Source organism: Coturnix japonica, chromosome 16 (genome assembly GCF_054131305.1).
Source record: "Coturnix japonica strain WE chromosome 16, WE-NBRP24, whole genome shotgun sequence".
In the NCBI taxonomy this organism is placed as follows: domain Eukaryota; kingdom Metazoa; phylum Chordata; class Aves; order Galliformes; family Phasianidae; genus Coturnix; species Coturnix japonica.
Genome location: NC_140678.1, coordinates 2,525,259 through 2,544,178, shown reverse-complemented (window position 1 = coordinate 2,544,178; position 18,920 = coordinate 2,525,259). Strand labels below are relative to the sequence as shown.

Here is an 18,920-nt window from a genome sequence, read left to right as displayed (position 1 = left end):
CATCATGTGTGGCTGCAAAGGTTTGTCCATGGGGTAGGGGGGGAATTTAAGGACACCCCCCCCCCAATAACAAGGAAGTGGGATGCCCAAGGGAGGACTCAGTGTAGAAGGGGGTGTAGGAAGATGGCAGCACTGCAGGGACAGCCCTACGTAACACGTCTCTGAGGCCTTGCTTGAAAATCAATAGATACACTTCATTTATTATTACATAGAAAAAAAATATTACACAGTTTTCAGCCAGTTCCTTACAAAACGCCTCCCCAAAAAGCTCTGACCCCCAACCCCACCCCCCTAAAGGCACTGACCCCACACACACACACACATCCCAAGGGATGCTCAGCCCCCTCCTTGGCCTGTATGTCTGGGTACCATTCAGGTACCCACAGTGCCAGTGGGGCTGTGATGCTGGTGCAGACCCCAGCCCTTCCTTCTCCAATGTACTGGCCTTACAACCCCCCCCCCACCCCTCAACACTGCCATAATAACAGCATGGGGGGGGGGGGGGGGGATAGAAGCAGCCCCCAGTGGATGGAGAGGGGTGGGGGTGACCACTTTGAGGGGGGGATGGATGTGTTTGGTTGTGTTTTTTGTCTTAAAAAAGGTACAAAATGCATCACAGTCTGTACGGTGATGGGTGGGGGGGGGGGAGAAGGGGTTGCCCCCCCCCCCCCCCTCTTCCTCCTCCTGGTTACCCCCGCACCTTGTCGTAGGCGCTCACCATGCGCTTGATGTGGAAGAGCTTGTTCCGCAGCACCTTGCACTCCTGCTTCTTGCTTTGGTAGTCTGGGCTCTGCGTGGTGGATGGGGGGAGAAAGGGGTGGTGGGCAAGGAGGTAGGGGTCAGCCCCATGCTTTGCTATAGGGCTGCATGGCCCCCCATAATGGACTGACCCCATCGCACTTACCCGCTTCAGGTCTTTCAGCTGGTTGTACTCCTCTGCCACATCCTACAAAGGGAAAGGGGTAGGGGGGGAAAGGAGGGGGTTACAATCAACCCTGAGATGGGGGTCCTGCAGGGACCACCTTTGCTCTGCTAGTGCCCTAAAGCAGCCTACACCATAGTGCCCCTATAGGCACACAGGAGCCCCAAACCCAAGCAGCAGCATCCCCATAGCTACAGAGCCCTGCTGCAACCTCAAAGTTCTACATAACAACCCCAAAGCTGCACAGCCCTAAATGCCCTACAGCAGCCCCAGACCCCCACAGCAAGCATCCCCAAAGCTGCAGAGCCCCATTGGCTTGCAGCAAAGCCCTGCAACCCTCCCAGGACCACCCCCCCCAAACCCCAGCCCATACCTGGTATTGAGGGCTGTCCTCGGTGATGCTGTCGAGCCGTCGGCTGAGCTGGTTGAGGCGGTCGTTGATGCTGTCCATCTCAGCACAAAGCTGCTTGTATCGCTTCAGGTCGGTGTCAAATTCCTGCTTGTAACGTTGGCGGCCGCTGTCCGACGTGATGGGGGGGTACAGGCTGTGGGTAGGGGGAGGTCAGCCTTGTTGGGGGGTGGGAGGAGGGATCCCATAGGACCCTCCTCATTTGGGGTACAGGTTGTGGGAAGGGGCAGGTGAGCCCTTTGGAAGGGGAGGGGGACTCCCACAGGACCCCCTCTTCATAGAGGGTACAGGCTGTGGAACAGTATGGGGTGACCCCAAGGTGGGGGATGGGGCGGAATGGGTACCCCTCGTTTACCTGGATACCTCCTCATAGGGGTTAAAGGCTGCAGGGCAGCGTGGGGTTGAGCCCTGTTGGGTGGGGGGGGTCCCATTGGACCCTCTTCACCATAGTACAGACAATGGGACAACACAAAGTGAGCCCCCAGGGGTGGGGGTGGGCAGGTCGTTCCCCCCTCACTGGGAGCATTGGCTGTGAGCTCTATGGGGATGGCTGTAGATGGGGGGCACCCACAGGACCTCCCCCCCCTCACCTGGCCCATTGCTCCTGGTCCCGTTCATCACCAGACTCCACTGCTGTGGTGTAGTCAGTCTCATACTGGGATTCATCCAGCTCAGGGTTACGGCGACGGCGGCGGCCACGGCGGGCAGAGGGTCTGCTGGGCTGATCCTTCCCCTTCTCCTCCTCCTCTGCCTGCACAGGGCTGGTACTGAGGGCCCGGTCTGGCTGGTCACTATAGGGACACGGGGACATCAGCATGGCCATATGGCAACCCCTAACCCTAAGACCCCCAGCCACTCACCCCCGGCTGCTGTAGGTGCCTGAGGTGTAATACCCAGCGCTGGGGGGGGGCACGTAGCTGTATGGGGGGGCAGCAACGGGGCTGGTGGGCTTCTCTGAGTAGGCAAGAGTGGCCGTCTCGTCCTGCACACTGGCCCCATCTGCCACGTTCTTCACCTGCAATAAGAACAAGAGCTCACAGGGGGACACGGACACCAAGGGGTGGGGGCACCGTCCCCATAGGGATGGAGAAACCCCCCCTGCATTAGGGGTGGGAGATCACAGACCCACAGGGACCCCCATGCTACACTGCATAGAGCTCTGTGGGGGTCCCAGCCCACAGCTCAGGGGACCCCACAGCCCTTCCCACAGCCCCAGGTGTCAGCCTCCGGTTTGGGGCTCCTGGGAAGGATGTCCTCTCCTGTCCCCCCCCCCCTTTTTCCTTCCTGCCCTTTGTGGCTGTTTGTGCCGGATGCTGACCCAGCCGGGGGCCGGACGGTGGCTTTGGGGACGTCAGCTCCAGCTCCAGCCAGCAGAGCCCCTTCCTCTGCCTCTTCCTCCATCATTAAGTGATCTTCCCCCCCCCCCAACAAGCTGGGTCCTCCACCAGTGCAGGGACAGCCGGGTCCCTATGTCACAACGCTGAGACTGCAGCTCACACCCACACAAAGGTCACTGCTTCGCCCCAACCACATGCACAGAGTGAGACATCCTCAAGGTTGAGGGGGGGGGCATTAAAATTGCTCCCTGCCTGCATGTATGGCAGCACCACCCCATACTGCTGCCATGGGGCACTGGTAGAGATGGATACACTGCTATGGACTATGTTGGGTGTGGGGTCTGTGCCCCAACCCCCCCCCAAGGAGCAGGAAATGCCGGGCTGGGGAGGGACGTGGAATGAAAATAAATAAACCCGAACAAAGATGTTTGTGCAGAAGGAAAGACAAACAGTGGGCACACAGACATGGAGGGGTGCAGAACCTGCAGACCCCTGGCACATCACACCCATCCCTATGGGGCTGGGAATGGGCAGGTGGGACCTAGACATGGCTGTGTGTGTGTCAGCACATAGAGTTAATCATTGACGAGACCGAAACCCAGCAGTGCCTGCAGCCGGTGCAGAGCGGACAGAAGGGACGGGCTCAGCACTGCTGGCCCCCGGCCCATCTGATCCAACCCTGTTTGCCTTTAGGGCCAGAGAAGGGAAATAAAAGGGCTGCTTGGGGAAGGAGTTCAGCCCCACGGCTCCTGGTACAGCACTGTTTGTGGCAGGAGGAGCTCCTGATATGGGGCACAGCCACGTTCCCAGCTCCCAACCTGCTCAGGGTAGGAGGAGGATGCTCCTATTGCCCCCCTATACTCACCCACTCCTCCACATCGGGTCCCTCCTGCACTACGGGTGCACGGTCCCAATAGATGTTGGCTTTGCCATAGCGCCAGATCTTGCTGCGTGTCTTCTGGGCGAAGAAGCAGATGAGGCAGAGCAGGATGGCAATGAGGAACCCACAGACAGCAGCCACAGCCTGGAGGGGAAGCAGGGAGGGGGGGGCTGAAGGGGTCTGCACTCACCCAACCCCCATGTGGGGCTGAATGGGGCAGCTCTCCCCCCATAGACACCCATAGGTTGGACAGGCAGTCCACAACACAGAGCCACCATGGGGTTTGTAGGGCTGAAGGTTGGGTTTTATCATGGGAGCAGATGGAGGGGACACCCCAACACTGCACCTCCATTGGGGTCAGCTGAGCATGGAGCTCTATGGGGCACTGAGCACAGCACCATGTTGTGTCCCCCCCCTCCTCCACGGTGCAGCAGTGTTACGCTCAAGGTGCAGGAATGCAGCACATCCAGCCCGGCTGCCACAAACCAGCAGCACCGGTCCCACCCCAGCACTGTACAGGAACCCTACAACGGCCCCAGCCGAAACCGGGGCCGTGCAGAACCTGCTGCCTTCTGCCCCACTGACCCCAACCAGCACAGCACAGCACAGCCCGGCTTCCCCTCCCTGCTCAAGTCCTTTTACAAGCCTGGAGACCAAAGTACCCGGGAGCAGCTCAGTGTTGGGGCACAGCCTGTCCCCTCCCCGAAACTCCTGTGCTCTGGTGGCCACACGGTGCCATCCCCCTCCCCTCCACCCAATGCAGCAGCACCACAGATGGGGGGGCATTAAGAATGGGGACACCACATCCCCATCAGGACACATTGACCCCAAATTGCTCCCACTACAACCTCATTCTGCCTTTAAATCATTATGGGGGGGGGACACCACATCCCCATCCCCATCAGGACACACTGACCCCAAATTGCTCCCACTACAACCTTAAAGGGCTGACTTTAAATCATTTTGGGGGGGTTCACACTCACCTCCTGCGGATCCACAGTGCAGTAGTGGTAGATATACTGGTTGAGGTAGGTGCCACCATAAGCCTGGCTGCACATGGCCAACAAGGGGCTGTAGTAATAACCACTGGACATCTGTGCCTGCGGGTTGACCCCCATGATGTAGACGATGGATGCGATGAGCATGACGAAGGCCAGCACAGCGCTCAGCACCAGCACAGCCAGGTAGAATCGCCGTGAGCGTGTGGCCCCCGATTTACTGAGCGCAGCCACCAACAGCCCCAACTGGGCCAGGAAGCACAGCACGGCCATAGCGATCATAAAGCCATTCGCCGTGCGTTGGTTCACCCCTCCATAGTAGCTCCCGTAGCCGTAGCTGTAGCCCAACGAGCTGCCGTAGTAGCCGGTACCGTAGAACCCCCCCAAGCCGGTGCCATAAGCCCCCCCCAGGCCGTAGCCATAGTCCCAGGCGAGCGTGGATGCTACACAGGCGAAGATGGCAACGCAGAGCAGCAGGACCCCCCCCTGCAACCCCCGCACCACGCCGGGGGGCGACGTCCACTTATAGAAGTGCTGCGGAACGTCGTCTACGTAGTAAGAGCCCGGAGGGGGCGAACCGTAGCCGTAATCAGCGCCGGGGGGGCCGTACATGGTGGGGGGAGAGTCGTAGGATTTCTTGCTGAACATGGTGAACCTGCGGGGGGGAAGGACGGAGCGCTGACACCGCCGGTTCTCCCCGTCCCCGTTGAGCTCAATGGGGGACTTTGATCGCCGTCGGTCGGTCGGTCGGTCCGTGTGTCCGACGCGTCACAGCGACTCGTAGGGAAACTGAGGCACGTTTTGGGGCGGGGAGAGACGTGAGTCAGCGCTGGGTGCTCAGCCCTGCCCGCCCGACCCGCCGCGTCATGGGGTCGTCTCATTAACAAGCACAAAAGCGATTAACCGAGGGCAGCGCTCACCCCCGAGGGCCCCTCCGGCAGCAGAGCTGCTGGGATTAACAAGCAATGGGTGGGGGGGGGGGGTTCACTGCCGGTTCTTCCCCTACCCCGGACCCCCCCTCCGCACTCGGGATCGCCCTTTGCTTTTGCTTTGCTCTGAGTTCACTTCCCAAGCGCAGCTGCAGGTGTTTGCAGCAACAGCGCAGGAAGGTTGGGGAGGAGGGGGGGAGCAACGCCATGAGGGGCAACGGGGGGAGACGGGACGGCTCTGCAGCCTAAAGCTCCCCCCCCCCACGATGTACAAAGGCACAACCCCACAGACACAGCACAACCCCACAGACACAGCACAACCCCATGCATTGACCCTCCCCCCCGGCAGGTGCAACGTGAGAAACCCGAACCCCGCGGGGTAACCCGAGCGGAAGGCAGGCGGGGGGTTGGGGGGGGGTCGCGATGTCCCAACCCCCCCCTCCCCGTCCCCAACGCATGTCCCGGAGAGGGGAAGGATGGGGGGGCTCTGTGTGTCCCCCCACCCGACAGCCCCGAGACGTGGAGCCCCTCCCGGTGCAGCCCCCCCCCTCAACCGGTCCGCGCAGCGCTCCGGTACCGGCGGATACAGACGGAGACCCTCGGAAGGACCCACAAAGCACCACCCCCGCCGCTACCGGGACCCGCACTCCCCCACCCCGGTTCCGGTATCGGTTCCGGAGTCCCGTACCACCGCACAACCCGTCACCTGCACGCACCTCCGCCGCTTTGTTCACCTTAAAATGGCAGCCGGGAGCGCTGCGGGACGGGACCGGTCCCGGTTTCCGCCTCCGGGGGGAGCCCCGAGGGCGGCCCCGCTGCCGTTGTCCGCCCCCATTGCGGGGAGGGGGAGCGGGGGCTGCGGGTGGGGGTCCGCGTAGTGCAAGGCTGAGGCTGAGGCAGTGCTATTGGGGGAGCGGGGCTTAGCCCCCCCCCCGGGTGACATCGGAGCGTCCCCGGGGCTCTGGGTGCCCCCCACCCGCTGCGGGTCCCCCGAGATGCATCGAAACCCCCCGGGAACATCATGGGATTTTATTATAAAGTGCCCCAATCCCTCTTTGGCTGCACCTGCTTTGTGCTGGGGGGGGGTGCAGAGCCACTAGAGACCCCCAGATTTGCTCCCTTTGCCACAGTAGTTGCAATACAGCAGGCAGTGGGTGCCCATAGTGCTGTCACCCCCAGCACTGAGCCCCACAGTGTCCACAGGGCTTTTTTTTTGTGGGGGGGGTCTCCATCCATCGTGCCCCGCTCAGAAGAGGACGGTGCTGCTGCGGTCACTGCTGCGGTCATACTCCTGGATCTGTGCCTTAATATGTGTCAGCTTCTCCTTCAGGTAGAGGCAGCGCTGCTGCTTTGCCACGAAGGCCAAATCCTGGCAATGGGACACGCTGAGCACCGAGACCCCCCCCCCACGTAGCCCACACCCCTCACCCTCCTCACCCTCTTCTCCCCCAGGAGCTCACAGCAAACACAGACCCCCCCCCTATTTCACCCTACAGAGCAGAAAGGCATAGCCCCCCCCATCCCCACCCACCCACCCCCTGTGCCCCCCATCTCATCGCACACCCACCTTGCCCACAGCATCATCATCCTCCCCCCACCGCTCCGCCTTCAGTCGGCCCCGCAGCTCCCGATACTCGGCGTGTTGATCGACGAACACCGCCCCGTATTGCTGCCGCTGCCGGGAGCTCCGGATCGCCGGGTACCGCCTGCAGGAGAACCACCACCAGCTCAACCCACGGGACCCCCCATGGACCCCCCCCCCTTCACACCGAGGATGGCCACTTACATCATGTAATCAGGCTGGGGGGGCACCGAGCCTGAACACTTGCTCTCTTTGCTGGTGGTGACTCCAGCCCCCCATAGGGGTCTCCCTGCCACCCCCACCTCATCCTCGAAGATGACGCGTTTGGCTCGGACCAGTGGAGGCTTCAGGATGGAAACTGGGGGGCTCAAAGCCCCCGTGGGCTGCAGGTTGTCCATAGGGCTACAAGGAATCGCTGCAGCCCCCTGGTACCAAACCTTGAGAGCCACGGCACTGCCAGCCAGGTAGAGCAGAGCAGTGAGGAAGAGGAAGAGGAGAGCGGCCGCCTGAGCCCCATCCACACGGCAGAGCTCGGTGAGGAGGGGGCTGCCAGGCAGCGGGGAGGAGCAGAGCCCCCCCAGGGTGACAGTGTGAACGTGGGCCCCCGCCGCAGCCAGGCAGAGCAGGAAGAGAAGCACATAGAGCCCCGCTTCGGTGGGGGGCCACCAGGTGACCCCCAAGAGGATGTGATGGTAGCGGGTGGTGACCCCCAGCAGGAGGGCAGTGAGCAGCCAGGCCAGGCCGAGCACTGCCAGCACAAAGGGGGTCAGCGGGACCCCCAGCCCCCCCCCAGGGAGCAGCTCAGTGCTGTAAGCGCTGTAACCCCATGGGTTGTCAGCACACACACAGATAAAGGCCGCCCCCCCGCACAGCAGCTGCAGCCCCCCCAGCACCCACAGCAGTCCCAGCCACGACTGCAAGTGCTGCCCGACAGCATCATCCCGTGGTCCCTTCTTATTGCTGGGGGGGGTGGGCTCAGCCATCATCTCCTTTGGTGATGGGATCCCCCAGTGGTGGCCGTGCTGCTGGAGGGGGGCACCAGGATCCCCCCCCAAGTCCTAATGCCTCAGTTTCCCCTGCAGGGTGCACTCAGCCCTGCTGCAGCTCCATCCTTGTCCTGCTGACACTCAGGACCCCCACCCAGCTCTGCCTCCCACTGCCCCCCACGTTACCTGCCTGCTGCATGGCAGGATGTGGGCCCCCCCCCCCATCCAGGAGTGCTGCAGCCGCTACCTGCCTCCGATTGGCACCATGGGTTAAACATTAACAGCTTTGTGCTGCCCTACAGCGGGCGTGGGGGGCACAGTGAGGGCTGTGGGGTGTGGGCTGGAGGCAGGAGCAGCCCCCACCCACCCCACTGTATTCAGCTGCACCTCAACACCTAAGACCCCCCCCACTCAACCCCTTAAGGGCCCCAATCCCATCCCCACCCCCACCCACTGCCACAAGCACAGAGTGACATGTCCAGTTCAGCCTCCTTTAATGTGTGCCTCAGCCCCCACCTCCCCCCCCGGCCCTCCCCATACCGAGGGTCCGGCTCAAGGGGGGGGGCACAGCCCCCTGGGGGTCCCAGCATAGGGCCCCATGGAGCAGCTTTGCCCCCACACTGTACAGGGGCTGCTTGGGTATTGCATCCAGGAATCTCACAGCACTTGACAATGGTCAGTATCGTCGCCCCTACCCACCCCCCCCACCCCCCCCCACCCCCCATTTTACAGATGGGGGAAACTGAGGCACAGAGTGGTGACGTGACTTCACCAAGGCTGTGATGTGGCCGAGCCAGGACCCCCCAGACCTCAGTCCCAGGACTCAGTCCTGCTCTTGCCATGGGGAGGCTGCCCCCAACCCACACAGCCCCCGGCCCTCCTGCTCCCCACCACCCTGACCCCATCCTGGACCCCCACCCACCCCACATCTGGGCCACTGCCCCCCAGACCCCCCTCAAACCTCAGGGCTCCCACAGTGTCCCCTTTCTCCCCCTTGCCAGGACCACCAGCCCCCCATAATCTCTCCCAGGGGGGGCTGGGAGGACACAAGACCACCCAAATGGGAACTGGGGGTGGTGTATGGGGGGGGGGGGGGGCTCCAGCCTCACGCCAGCACAGTGAAACGCAGGAAGTTTATAGAGGGCTTTACAGAACAAAGCTACTGAAATCAGCCACACGATGGCCAGACATAAGGGACCCCGGCCCACCCCTCCTTACCCACCCCACGGTCACCCACTGTCCGATGAGCTGTGGGGGGCTGTGGAGGGGGACCGGCGGTGGCGGGTGGGGGTGCAGGGGGTGGTGGAGGGGCAGAGACGGGGGGCCCAGCTCCCCAACAGCTCACGCTGCTGCTGCCCGATGGCTTGGCTGATGAGAGCAGGCAGCGCCAGCAGGCTCAGCCCCAGCGCCTCCAGCTTCCCCTCCAAAGCACTGATGCGCTTCTCCAGGTCCTCGTTGCGCTCCTGCAGCTCCGAGACCATGTCGTACATGATGTTCTGGGTCTGTAGGTGGATGGTCCCATTGAGGGGGGGGGGTCAGACAGGTGATGGTCACCCAAAGCTGAGCCCCCCCCCCCCTTACTGTCAACACTCACCTTGGCCAGGTCCACCAGCGTGTTGGCCTGGTCGTTCAGCTTGCGTTGCTCCATCTTCACGCTCCTCAGCCTGTGGGATAAAGGGGAGAAAGAGAGGCTCAGTGTTGCCCCATTGGGTCCCTCCTGACCCTCAGCATGCAACCAATGGAGCCCCCCCACCCCGTGCATGGGGGGCTCTGAGATTCCACGGGACCCTGAGATTCACAGGGATGTCCCCACGCTGTCACCCCCACCCCGCCCCCCTCCCCATTGATGCAGCACAGCACCATGCACACGGATGGGGACGAGGGAGACAGGCACACTTACTTCTGAGCTCTGCAGGGAGGGGGCAGAACAGAGACAGAACACAACAGCAGCTTTAATACCAACACCGAGAGAGCAAAGGGGAACACAGCAGCACCCCTGTCCCACCCCCACCCCACGTCACCCCAAAGCAGGAGGCAGAATGAAGCCAGACAGAGGGTGCGCTCATAGGGCACCCCACACCACATCCCCAGTGCCATAACCCCCAACCAGAATACACCCTCCCCATGGGACAGGGCATGAGGGGAAGGCCAGATCCAGCCCAAGGGATGGGGAAAACGTGGGGCAGGGTTGGCACAAACAGGGCCCAGAGGCAGGGGATGCTTTGGTGGTCGCCATGTAGGAAGCAGGTAAAGGTTTGGCACTTACTGATGGATGGCTTGGAGGAACTTACGCTGGTGTTTCCGAACTTTGGCATGGTCGATCTTCTTCACCAGCTTGGTGTGTTTGTAGATGAGCCACGTTTCCCTGAGTACGTTGGCAGCAGCATTTTTCACCTGGAGGGAACGAGAAGCGATGGGTGAAGAGGGGGTGGATGGAGGGGACCCATGGGGATGGGGTTATGGGAGGGGGTCCTTACCCGCTTCGTTAGCTGCGTATCCATCATGAAGTTGTGCACGTGTTTCTCTGCTTTGGTGAGCTCTAGCTTTCTGGCAACCACGGCGACAACCAGAGCCGTGCAGCCGGCACCCTGCGGCACAGCATGGTGAGGGACCAGCACCCCCCACCATCACCCCCCACCCCATAGCCCTATGCTCACCATGATGCCGGTGAGCAGACAGACCCCCTTCCCGCAGTAGGTGTGAGGCACCATGTCCCCATAACCGATGGAGAGGAAGGTGATGGAGATGAGCCACATGGCCCCTAAGAAGTTGCTGGTCACCTCCTGCTTGTCGTGGTACCTGCATGGGGCCAACACAGCCATCAGCACGGTGCCATATATTGGGCTGTGCCACACAGTGGCTTTACCCAAGGGGGTCCCCAAAAGGCACCGGGGGATCCAGCTCAGCCCTGGGGCTGCACATCAATGCTGGGCAGCAGGGACATGCAGGGAGCAGCGGGGTGATAGAGGTGGGGAAGGGAAGGGCTGACAGCAGCAAGCCGGGGTGGGCTCAAGCGTGCAGCAAGGAATTTAGGATTGCTGCCTCCCCTTCACCCACCCACCCCCCCCACCCCGGGTGCAGCCTGCAAAGTTTAGGCTTGGAACCTCAGCCGGCACCGAGGGATGCGGTGGGGTGATGCCAGGAGGTGATGCCATGGAGGGACACCATGGGATGCTGTACCCAAAGGGCAGATGGCATCAAGGTGTTGGAGATATCAGTCCCCAAAGTGCCATCGCTGTGCCCCATGGTGATGCTCTGGGTGCTGCAGTGCTCCCCACTTCCCCTCACTGCTCTCCTTCCCCTTCTTCCCTCCTGTGCTGCACCCCAGGAGCATCCCTGGGGCCTGATCTATGTGACCCCCCCTTGGAGGTGCTCCAGCTCCACACTGGGGACAGAAGGGACACAACGTCCCCACCCCAGCTGCTTTGACTCTGCTCCCTTCATCACACTGGGAACAAAACCAGAAACTCTGTGAGGGTTCCAGCAGCAAACACAGCCCTGCAGTGGGGCAGAGAGTGACCCCCAACCAGCCCTGGGCACCGTGGTGGCAGGGGGGGGTGGGTGGAGGGCACGGAGAGGGCAGAGAGCAGCTGCTGAGGTTCCAAGTGGAAAAGGGCTCCGAACCCTTTCCAGCTCTGTGGGATCTGTGCTCTGGCCCCCACAACCCGTCAGCTGCAGCTAATCCTAAATTCTGGGTAGCACAAGCCCAGGGTAAAGAAGGGAGGGGGGGGGGTGAAAAAGGGGAGGGGGGGGCCGTCCCGTGCAGGACGCGGCTGTCGTTCCTGGGGTGACTCACAGTTTGTCCCTGCGAGCAGCAGAGCGGTCAGAGAGGGAAAACAAGAGCAGTTAATGAGAGCTCCCAGGGCGAGCAGTGGATGGGGAGGGGGGCGGGGGGGTGAGCGTTATGGGGAGGTGAGGGGGGGCGCAGCTGGGGAGCACGTGCCACATCCCCACATCGGGGGGCTCCTCAACCCCAAGTGCATAGATGGGTCCCACAGCACCCTATGGGGATGGCCCCCTCCCCACTGCAAAGCTCCATCCCTCTGACCCCAGGCAAAGGGAGACCCGTGAATCCCAAAGATTTCTCCCCACACTTTGGCATTAGGAATCCTCAGCTGCGCCCCATCGATGCGCCCACCCCCTCCAACCATCCCCATATAGAGCCCCCCCCCCCAACCCAACACCCACCTCTCACAGACACGGACGGTCCAAGCAGCGATGATCCAGGAGGAGATGCTGAAGACCAAGAGCACGGTGCCGGGGCAGATGGTCATGAGGGTCTTCATGACGAAGCGGGTGTTGAAGTTGATCTTATTGAGGGCTCCGATGCTGCGTGACGAGGCGTCGGTGAAGAGCTTGCTGTGCAGCAACATGACCCTCCCGATCAGGTAGAGCCTCAGGAACATGGGGATGGACAGGATGATGTCCACGTCGGCATCGGCCACAGAAGCAGCATAAGTGAAGGCTAAACGTGCCGTCCATGTGAACAGATACTGCCCGGGGATGGGGTGGATGGCACAGACCAGCAGCTCCAAGGAGATGAAGAAGATGCGCTCGTAGGTCATGGCGATGCGCCAGTCGTCTGCCCCGTTATCCACCATGAAGAGCTGCAGAGTGGGATGGGACCAATGGGATGGGACCAATGGGATGGGACCCATGGGATGGGATCCATGGGGCAGGTGTGGGGTGGTGGGACCCCTTTGTATGTACCCACCCCCCAACCCCCCTTAACCCGGACCCCCTCTCACCTGGATCTCCCTGGCGTGATACATGACGATGAGCCCCAGCAGGATGACAGTGGAGAGGCTGATAAGGCATTTCAGTGCAAACGAATACGAGGACTCCTACATGGGGAGGGGGCACCGTGAGCACTATGGAGCTCAGCCGGACCCCCCCTCACCTCCTGCCCCCCCCCACACACCTTGGTATAGACCCCCCAGGAGAGCTCGGTCTCGGTGACCATCACCACGATGCCGAACATCCCGAAGATGAGCGCGTAGTCGCTGAGCCGTTTCCTCTTCTCAAACAGGGCTCGTCTATGGCCCAGTTTGTAGCCGATGTTCTGGTTCCGCTTCGTTCCCCCCCTCCCTTCGGCCGCATCTCCCCTCCCCGGACTGGCCGGGGGTTGCACCACCACCTCGAGGCCGGGGGCTCGGCGGGGCCGCAGCGTTGGGCTCTGAGCCTCTAACGGAGGTTGGGGGCTGCGGGGCGAGGCGCTCGGGACCCCCCCGTTACGGCGGGGGCCGCTCATGGCTGTGGGGGGCGGGGGGCCGGGCGATGCCGCATGGCTCGGCGGGGCGGGGGGCACCTGCGGGAACGGCCCCGTTAGTTCTAAACCCCCCCCACCCTCCGGCCGTGGCACCGCTCCACGCGACCCCCCCACGGTTGTTCCCGGTTCCCCCCCACGCGGTGCCGGTATCGCGGTACCCGTCGGACACGTAGCGGTTTGTCGGTCCCGGTGCTGACCCGCTCCCTGCCGCCGGGCTGGGAGCGGAGCGGACCCGCAGAACCGGACCGGACCCGCAGAACCGGACCGGACCCGGAGCGGACCCGCAGTACCGGACCGGACCCGCCGCAGCCGCAGCCCCACTCGGCCCCGGGAACGCGCGGCTGGAGGGGGCGGGGGCGTCACCGAGCGAAGCCGTTGATTGCCTGAAAGCGGCACCGCCCCCTCGACGCGCCCCCTTGGCCACACCCCCTTTCCACGCCCCCCCCCAAGAAAACCCGGAGACCCCCCCCCCAGACTCCCCTGTGTCCCCCCAGACCCCCCCACCTCCCCCATTACCCCATCACCCCTTCCTTCCCCCCCTTCCCCATTCATCACCCCACGGACCCCCCCCCTCCATCACACCCCCCATCCATCACCCCCCCACCCCATCACACACCCTCACCCAACCCTCAGCCCCCCCCCCATACCCCCTTACGCCCCCCCATCACCCCCATCACCCCCTTCTCCACACCCCCTCTCCCCCCCCTCAGTGTCTCCCTGCCCCCCAACCAGCCCCCCCCCCCAACACACACAGCCCCCCCCCCCATACCTGCTCGTGCTCCCCAGCACTGCCTAGGGGGGACCTTGGGGTGCTATGGGCCAGGGCAGCAAGGCTGGGGCTGGGAAAGGGGGGGGTCCGGGGGTCCGGGTGCCATGGGCTTCCCTCCACGCCTGGCAGGGATGAGAGATGGCTTTAAGTGGGGTATAGTGGGGTATAGACCCACACACACACCCCCTTGGAGCTCAGCCCCACACATGCTGTGGATGCAGCCCCCATCCTCCCCATATATGTGGCCTATGTGGGATATAGGAGCCCCACGCTGGAGCTGCAGGTAGAGCCCCCCAGCACACACCCTCACTGCAGGGTCTGCACTGCTGCGTGCACAGGGGGGAGGACAGAGCAATGTGGTTTCCCCAGCCTGGCTGCAGAGCCAGCACCGATCCCAGCACACACACACACACACACACGGCCCTGTGTTGCAAACAGCCCCATTGCACACACAGCCCCGTTGCACGAGCACTTTGCAGCTCAAACAGCCCCGCTGCACCAACTGCTCCACTGCATGGACACCTCAGTTGCACCAACAGCACCACTGATGCATGAGCAGCCCCACTGCACAACCAACCCCATTGCACAACTATCCCCATTGCACAGCCATCCCCAATGCACAACTATCCCCATTGCACAGCCATCCCCATTGCACAGCCATCCCCATTGCACGACCGTCCCCATTGCACAAACATCCCCATTGCACAGCCATCCCCATTGCACGACTGTCCCCATTGCACAGCCATCCCCATTGCACAGCCATCCCCATTGCACAGCCATCCCCATTGCACAAACATCCCCATTGCACAGCCATCCCCATTGCACAAACATCCCCGCTGCACCAACAGCTCCATTGCACGAGCGTCTCTATTGCATCCAAAGGCCCATTTGCACGAGCAGCCCTACTGCACCAACAGCCCCAAACGTGCATCAGCTGCTCCACTGCAGCATCGTTTCTATTGCACCAACAGCCCCCATTGCTCCAACAGCCCCCGTTGTGCAAATGGCCCTACAAAACAAACATCCCCATTGCACCAACAGCACCATTTGTACCGACATCCCCACGTCACACCCCCCCTGTGCTGCATGAACAGCCCCACAGAGCCCCCATAGCACAGACACCCCCCATATAATCCCCATCACCCCCTATAGCACTGCAGCCCCCCCAGTGCAATGGCTGCAGGGATTGGGAACTCATAGGGAACCCAATGGGGGACCCCTCTTTTCCCTGCAGGAGGATGCAGCCCCATATATTTCAGCCCCCCCCCCTCATAGTGCAGTGACATTGGGACCCCCCCCCTTCCTCCTCCCTATGGGGTCACACTGCAGCACTGCATTATGGCTGCCCCATAGGGCTCGGGGTGCAGCTGCTGTTTGGGGCCCTGGCTCCCCTCCAGGCTCAGATCATTTGCTCACCATTCTGCCAAATTTACAGCAGGGAAACGAGCTCCTATTTCCTTTTAATATTCAGATGGGAGGAAAGGAGACTTAGGGGAGGGGGATGGGAGGCAATGAGGGGCTCTGCAGGGTTTTTAAGGGCTCCCCAATAGGGTCAGTGTGCTCCCATAGGGCCCTTAAGGATGGATCCTGGGCTGCCATCACGCTGCGGTCGTGTCGCTCACATTGAGGCCTCATTAAATCCTTCCTGTCTGACAGCGGTGGGGATCCGTCCAGTGGGGAGATGATGGGGCTGATTGAAAGCCAGAACCCGGAGCTCAATGGTCCCTATTTGTATCCTTGTCCCCATAGCAGTGCATCCCATTGGGATGCTCAGGGATGTGGGTGCTGAGAGCATCCCTGTCCCATAGCCGCAGTGTGGGGATGGGGATGGGGGACACCAAGGTCCCCTGCTTTGCTTGCAGGTCATGGTGGTGGATGTCCTTGAGCGGTGGCTCTGTGTGTCCCAGCAGCAGCTCAGTGTGGCTGCAGACCCCCAGTGGGGTGAGCCCCCCCCATACCCCTGGGCTGGGGGGTGGATGCCCATGGATGCATGGATCTGACCCTATGGGGGCACAGAGATATCACAGCCTTCAGATCAAGTGTCCTGGGGGGCAGGAGAGGATGGGGAGGGGGATTCCTAAGGGATACTGGCATTAATGGGGGTCCTGGGCACAGCCTCAAGGAGGGGGGGGATGTGCTGGGACACACGATGGGCCTGAGAGCCGCAGCAAAGGCTGCACTGAGCCACAATGGCTTCACCCAGCCCTGCTGCCCCCTCCCTCCCTTTGGGGGCTGAGGGGACCCCTCCTCATCCTCACAGTGGGGACAGTGAGAAGGGGATGAGCGCATCCCAGAGCGGGTCTCAGCTGGGACGCAGATGGATTATCACCTCCTGCAGCCCCCTCCCCAAGTGGTTGGAGCCCCCCAGATCCATGGAGACCCTCCATAGAGACCCCCATGGCAGACAGGGGGTCTGTCCTATCCCCATTGCATCCCCATGGGGGGCAGTAGGACCCCACTCCCCCCCTATGCCCCCGAGCAGCACTGCTGCCTGCGAGCAACTGCAGAGGAGGGTGCAGCTAAAAATAGAGGCGGGCGGCCGAACGGCTCCGGGTGGTGATTTATTTATTACCAGCTCCCTAATTTCTGCCTGGGAATCACAGGGATGGGGGGTGAGGGGTGATATGGGGAGGGGAAGGCAGGAATATGGGGCGCTGGGGCCATATTCACAGCCCCACTCCTGAAGCCATCACGTCCTGGGGATGCCCTGCTGGGGCCATATGTCCCAGACTGGAGAGCATCTGCTGGTGTCAGCATGAGCCCCCGGCCCCACACACAGCATGGGGGGTGGGGGGGGCAGCATAAGGGGGTCTGAGCTTGGTTTACGGCCATGGAGCAGCATAATAGGAGCTGAGATTGTTTCAAGGGCTGCGGGGTTGGGACCTCTGGATCATCAACACAAGGAGGGCTGGGACAGTGCCATGATGGGACCCCCCCCCCCGGAGCCATTGCTGCTGCCCCATAGCCCCCCCCCCCATCCCCGAGTGCTGAGCCCAGATGTGGGAGGGCTCTGCCCCATGTGGGACCCGTGGGGATGGCAGAAGGGAGTGAGGATATCGGTGGGTCTGGGGGTGCGTGGGGAAAGGCGGCTGGTTGCCACCCACGGGGACACGCAGGGACACTCACAGCACCCCGGGCAGAGCCGCGATGTAGGGAATCCTCTGGAATGAGGGATATCCCGGGGTCTCCCCGAGAGGAAAACAGAGGGAAACCCTCCTGCAGGGAGAGGATCTGGGGCTGGATCGGGGCCTGGGGGACAGCGGGGACACGGGGACAGCGGGGACAGCAGCAGCTTCCCCAGGGCTGGTGATCCCCCACCCCTCTCCCCCTCCCCAACAGAGACCGCATCCCTCTCCCTCCCCACCAGACGGGCACCCAACGCTGCCACCCGCCGTCCCCACCGCAGGGTCCCCACGGGGGTGACACCTCCCTCCCTCACCCCAGAACCCCCTCAGCCCCCCATGTACCGGGCCACGATCCCCGCAGGGTTGGTGATGCCCTACCTGGACCAATCCCGGTGGGTGCCCGGGGTCCCCTCTCCCCTCCGCCGCCACCACCGCCGTCCCCAGACAAAGGCACAGCGCCGGCTGCGCCCGCCGCCCCCCCCTCGCCGCTCGGCTCAGCCGCAGGACAAAGCCGCCACGCATGGCTGCCCCCAACGGGGCCAACGCGGACCCCCTGCCTGGAGGGGGCGTGGGGGTGCCCGGCCGCCCCCGCTGCCCTCGAGGGGTGGGGGATCCCCGACCCCCTCCAGCCCCTTCGTGGAGCTGCGGTGCCAGGTTGTGGGGGGGTCCCCCCGAGCCCCCCACCCCGTGCGCAGGGGCCCAAGGTCATGGGGAAGGGCAGAGAGGGGCGTGGGGGGGGGTCCCCAATGCGCACCCACCCTCGGCCTCGATGGGTGAAGAGCGCAACGCAAAGAGCACGGCGGGGCCCCGTGAGCTGAGCCCGGACTTTGAGATGGCAAACACGGCCCCGAGGACAACACCGGGACACCGTGTGTCCGACCCCACCGCCCCCTGAACCGACACGGCCGTCACAACACGGGACCCCACAGCGGGGAGCCCCGGGGCGTCCCCGGTCCCTCCACCCTCCCCTGTCACCTCCGCATCCCGATCCCTTCGGTCCCCGCACGCACAGACACCCAAAGCTGGGGGGGGGGGGCTTCAAGCTGAGCACCAAACCCACCCGGGGCACCGCACCGTCACCGCGTTCCAACCGCTACCGGGACACGGGGATGCTCAAACAGGAGCAGGGAGCCCATTCGGGGTCCCCCCCCCCCTCAAGCTCTGTGAGCAAAAGCGGCTCGAGACCCCCTGTTGTCCCCCCCCCCCCTCCGCGCTCACCTGCCACAGCCCCGCAGGATGGAGACGAGGACGCGGGGACGGGGCGGGGGGCGGCGGGGGCTGCTCTGTGCAGGAGCCGCGGGAGCCTCTGGGAGGGAGCGGCAGCACGAAGGGGGGGCTGGGGGCTTCCCCGCCCCACACCCCCCTCACCCCCCCCCGGCCCCACCAGGCGGGTGTTGACCTTGAGGCCGCGCTGGCGGCGGTGGTGGGGAGGATATTTATAGCCGGGCACAGTCACTCCCGTCGCATCCTCATTGTTCGTGGCACCCGCGCCCCCCCCCCACTCTCCCTTCCGCGGCTGCCCATATGAGGACCCCCCCCCCCCCCCTCACCGTAATTCGGGTGCGAGAGAGAGCGGGGGGAAGCGGGGGGGGGGAGGGCAGAGCGTGCAGAGCTCCCCCCAATCCACAGAGCGCTGGGAACAGCCCCACACACAAACAGCGTCGCCGCCCCCTCCCCAGCGATCAGTGCCAGCCCGGGGCATCCCCCGCTGCCT

The 18,920-nt window shown here is 63.2% G+C and overlaps 3 protein-coding genes across 5 annotated transcripts; all 3 read right to left on the bottom strand.

Moving 5' to 3' along the window:
- Positions 1–173: 173 nt before the first annotated feature.
- Positions 174–6,230, bottom strand: OCLN (occludin). Of its 2 annotated transcripts, none has more exons than XM_015886325.3 (8): positions 6,192–6,230; positions 4,532–5,335; positions 3,534–3,692; positions 2,192–2,346; positions 1,922–2,122; positions 1,296–1,467; positions 905–946; positions 174–790 (listed from the first exon to the last, which is right to left on the bottom strand). In XM_015886325.3, exons 2-8 carry the CDS (start codon positions 5,192–5,194, stop codon positions 689–691), a joined length of 1,494 nt encoding a protein of 497 aa, XP_015741811.2. In that variant the 5' UTR covers positions 5,195–5,335; positions 6,192–6,230; the 3' UTR covers positions 174–688. The 2 variants fall into 2 exon arrangements, with proteins under 2 accessions (XP_015741811.2, XP_015741812.2); XM_015886326.3 differs by having other exon boundaries at positions 4,532–5,201.
- A 259-nt stretch (positions 6,231–6,489) lies between these two features.
- OCEL1 (occludin/ELL domain containing 1) lies at positions 6,490–8,180 on the bottom strand. The gene is made up of 3 exons (XM_015886347.3): positions 7,262–8,180; positions 7,043–7,181; positions 6,490–6,844 (listed from the first exon to the last, which is right to left on the bottom strand). Exons 1-3 carry the CDS (start codon positions 8,041–8,043, stop codon positions 6,722–6,724), a joined length of 1,044 nt encoding a protein of 347 aa, XP_015741833.2. The 5' UTR covers positions 8,044–8,180; the 3' UTR covers positions 6,490–6,721.
- Positions 8,181–8,520: 340 nt separating this feature from the next.
- On the bottom strand, positions 8,521–17,950 carry KCNN1 (potassium calcium-activated channel subfamily N member 1). 2 transcript variants are annotated; one of them, XR_014935059.1, is made up of 10 exons: positions 17,585–17,950; positions 14,082–14,203; positions 12,965–13,351; positions 12,792–12,887; positions 12,232–12,650; positions 10,701–10,842; positions 10,521–10,631; positions 10,335–10,437; positions 9,638–9,707; positions 8,521–9,545 (listed from the first exon to the last, which is right to left on the bottom strand). XR_014935059.1 is itself a non-coding variant. In XM_015886390.3 (10 exons), exons 1-10 carry the CDS (start codon positions 17,913–17,915, stop codon positions 9,273–9,275), a joined length of 2,079 nt encoding a protein of 692 aa, XP_015741876.2. In that variant the 5' UTR covers positions 17,916–17,948; the 3' UTR covers positions 8,521–9,272. The 2 variants fall into 2 exon arrangements, 1 of the variants encoding a protein (XP_015741876.2); XM_015886390.3 differs by having other exon boundaries at positions 10,310–10,437; positions 17,585–17,948.
- Positions 17,951–18,920: the final 970 nt, after the last annotated feature.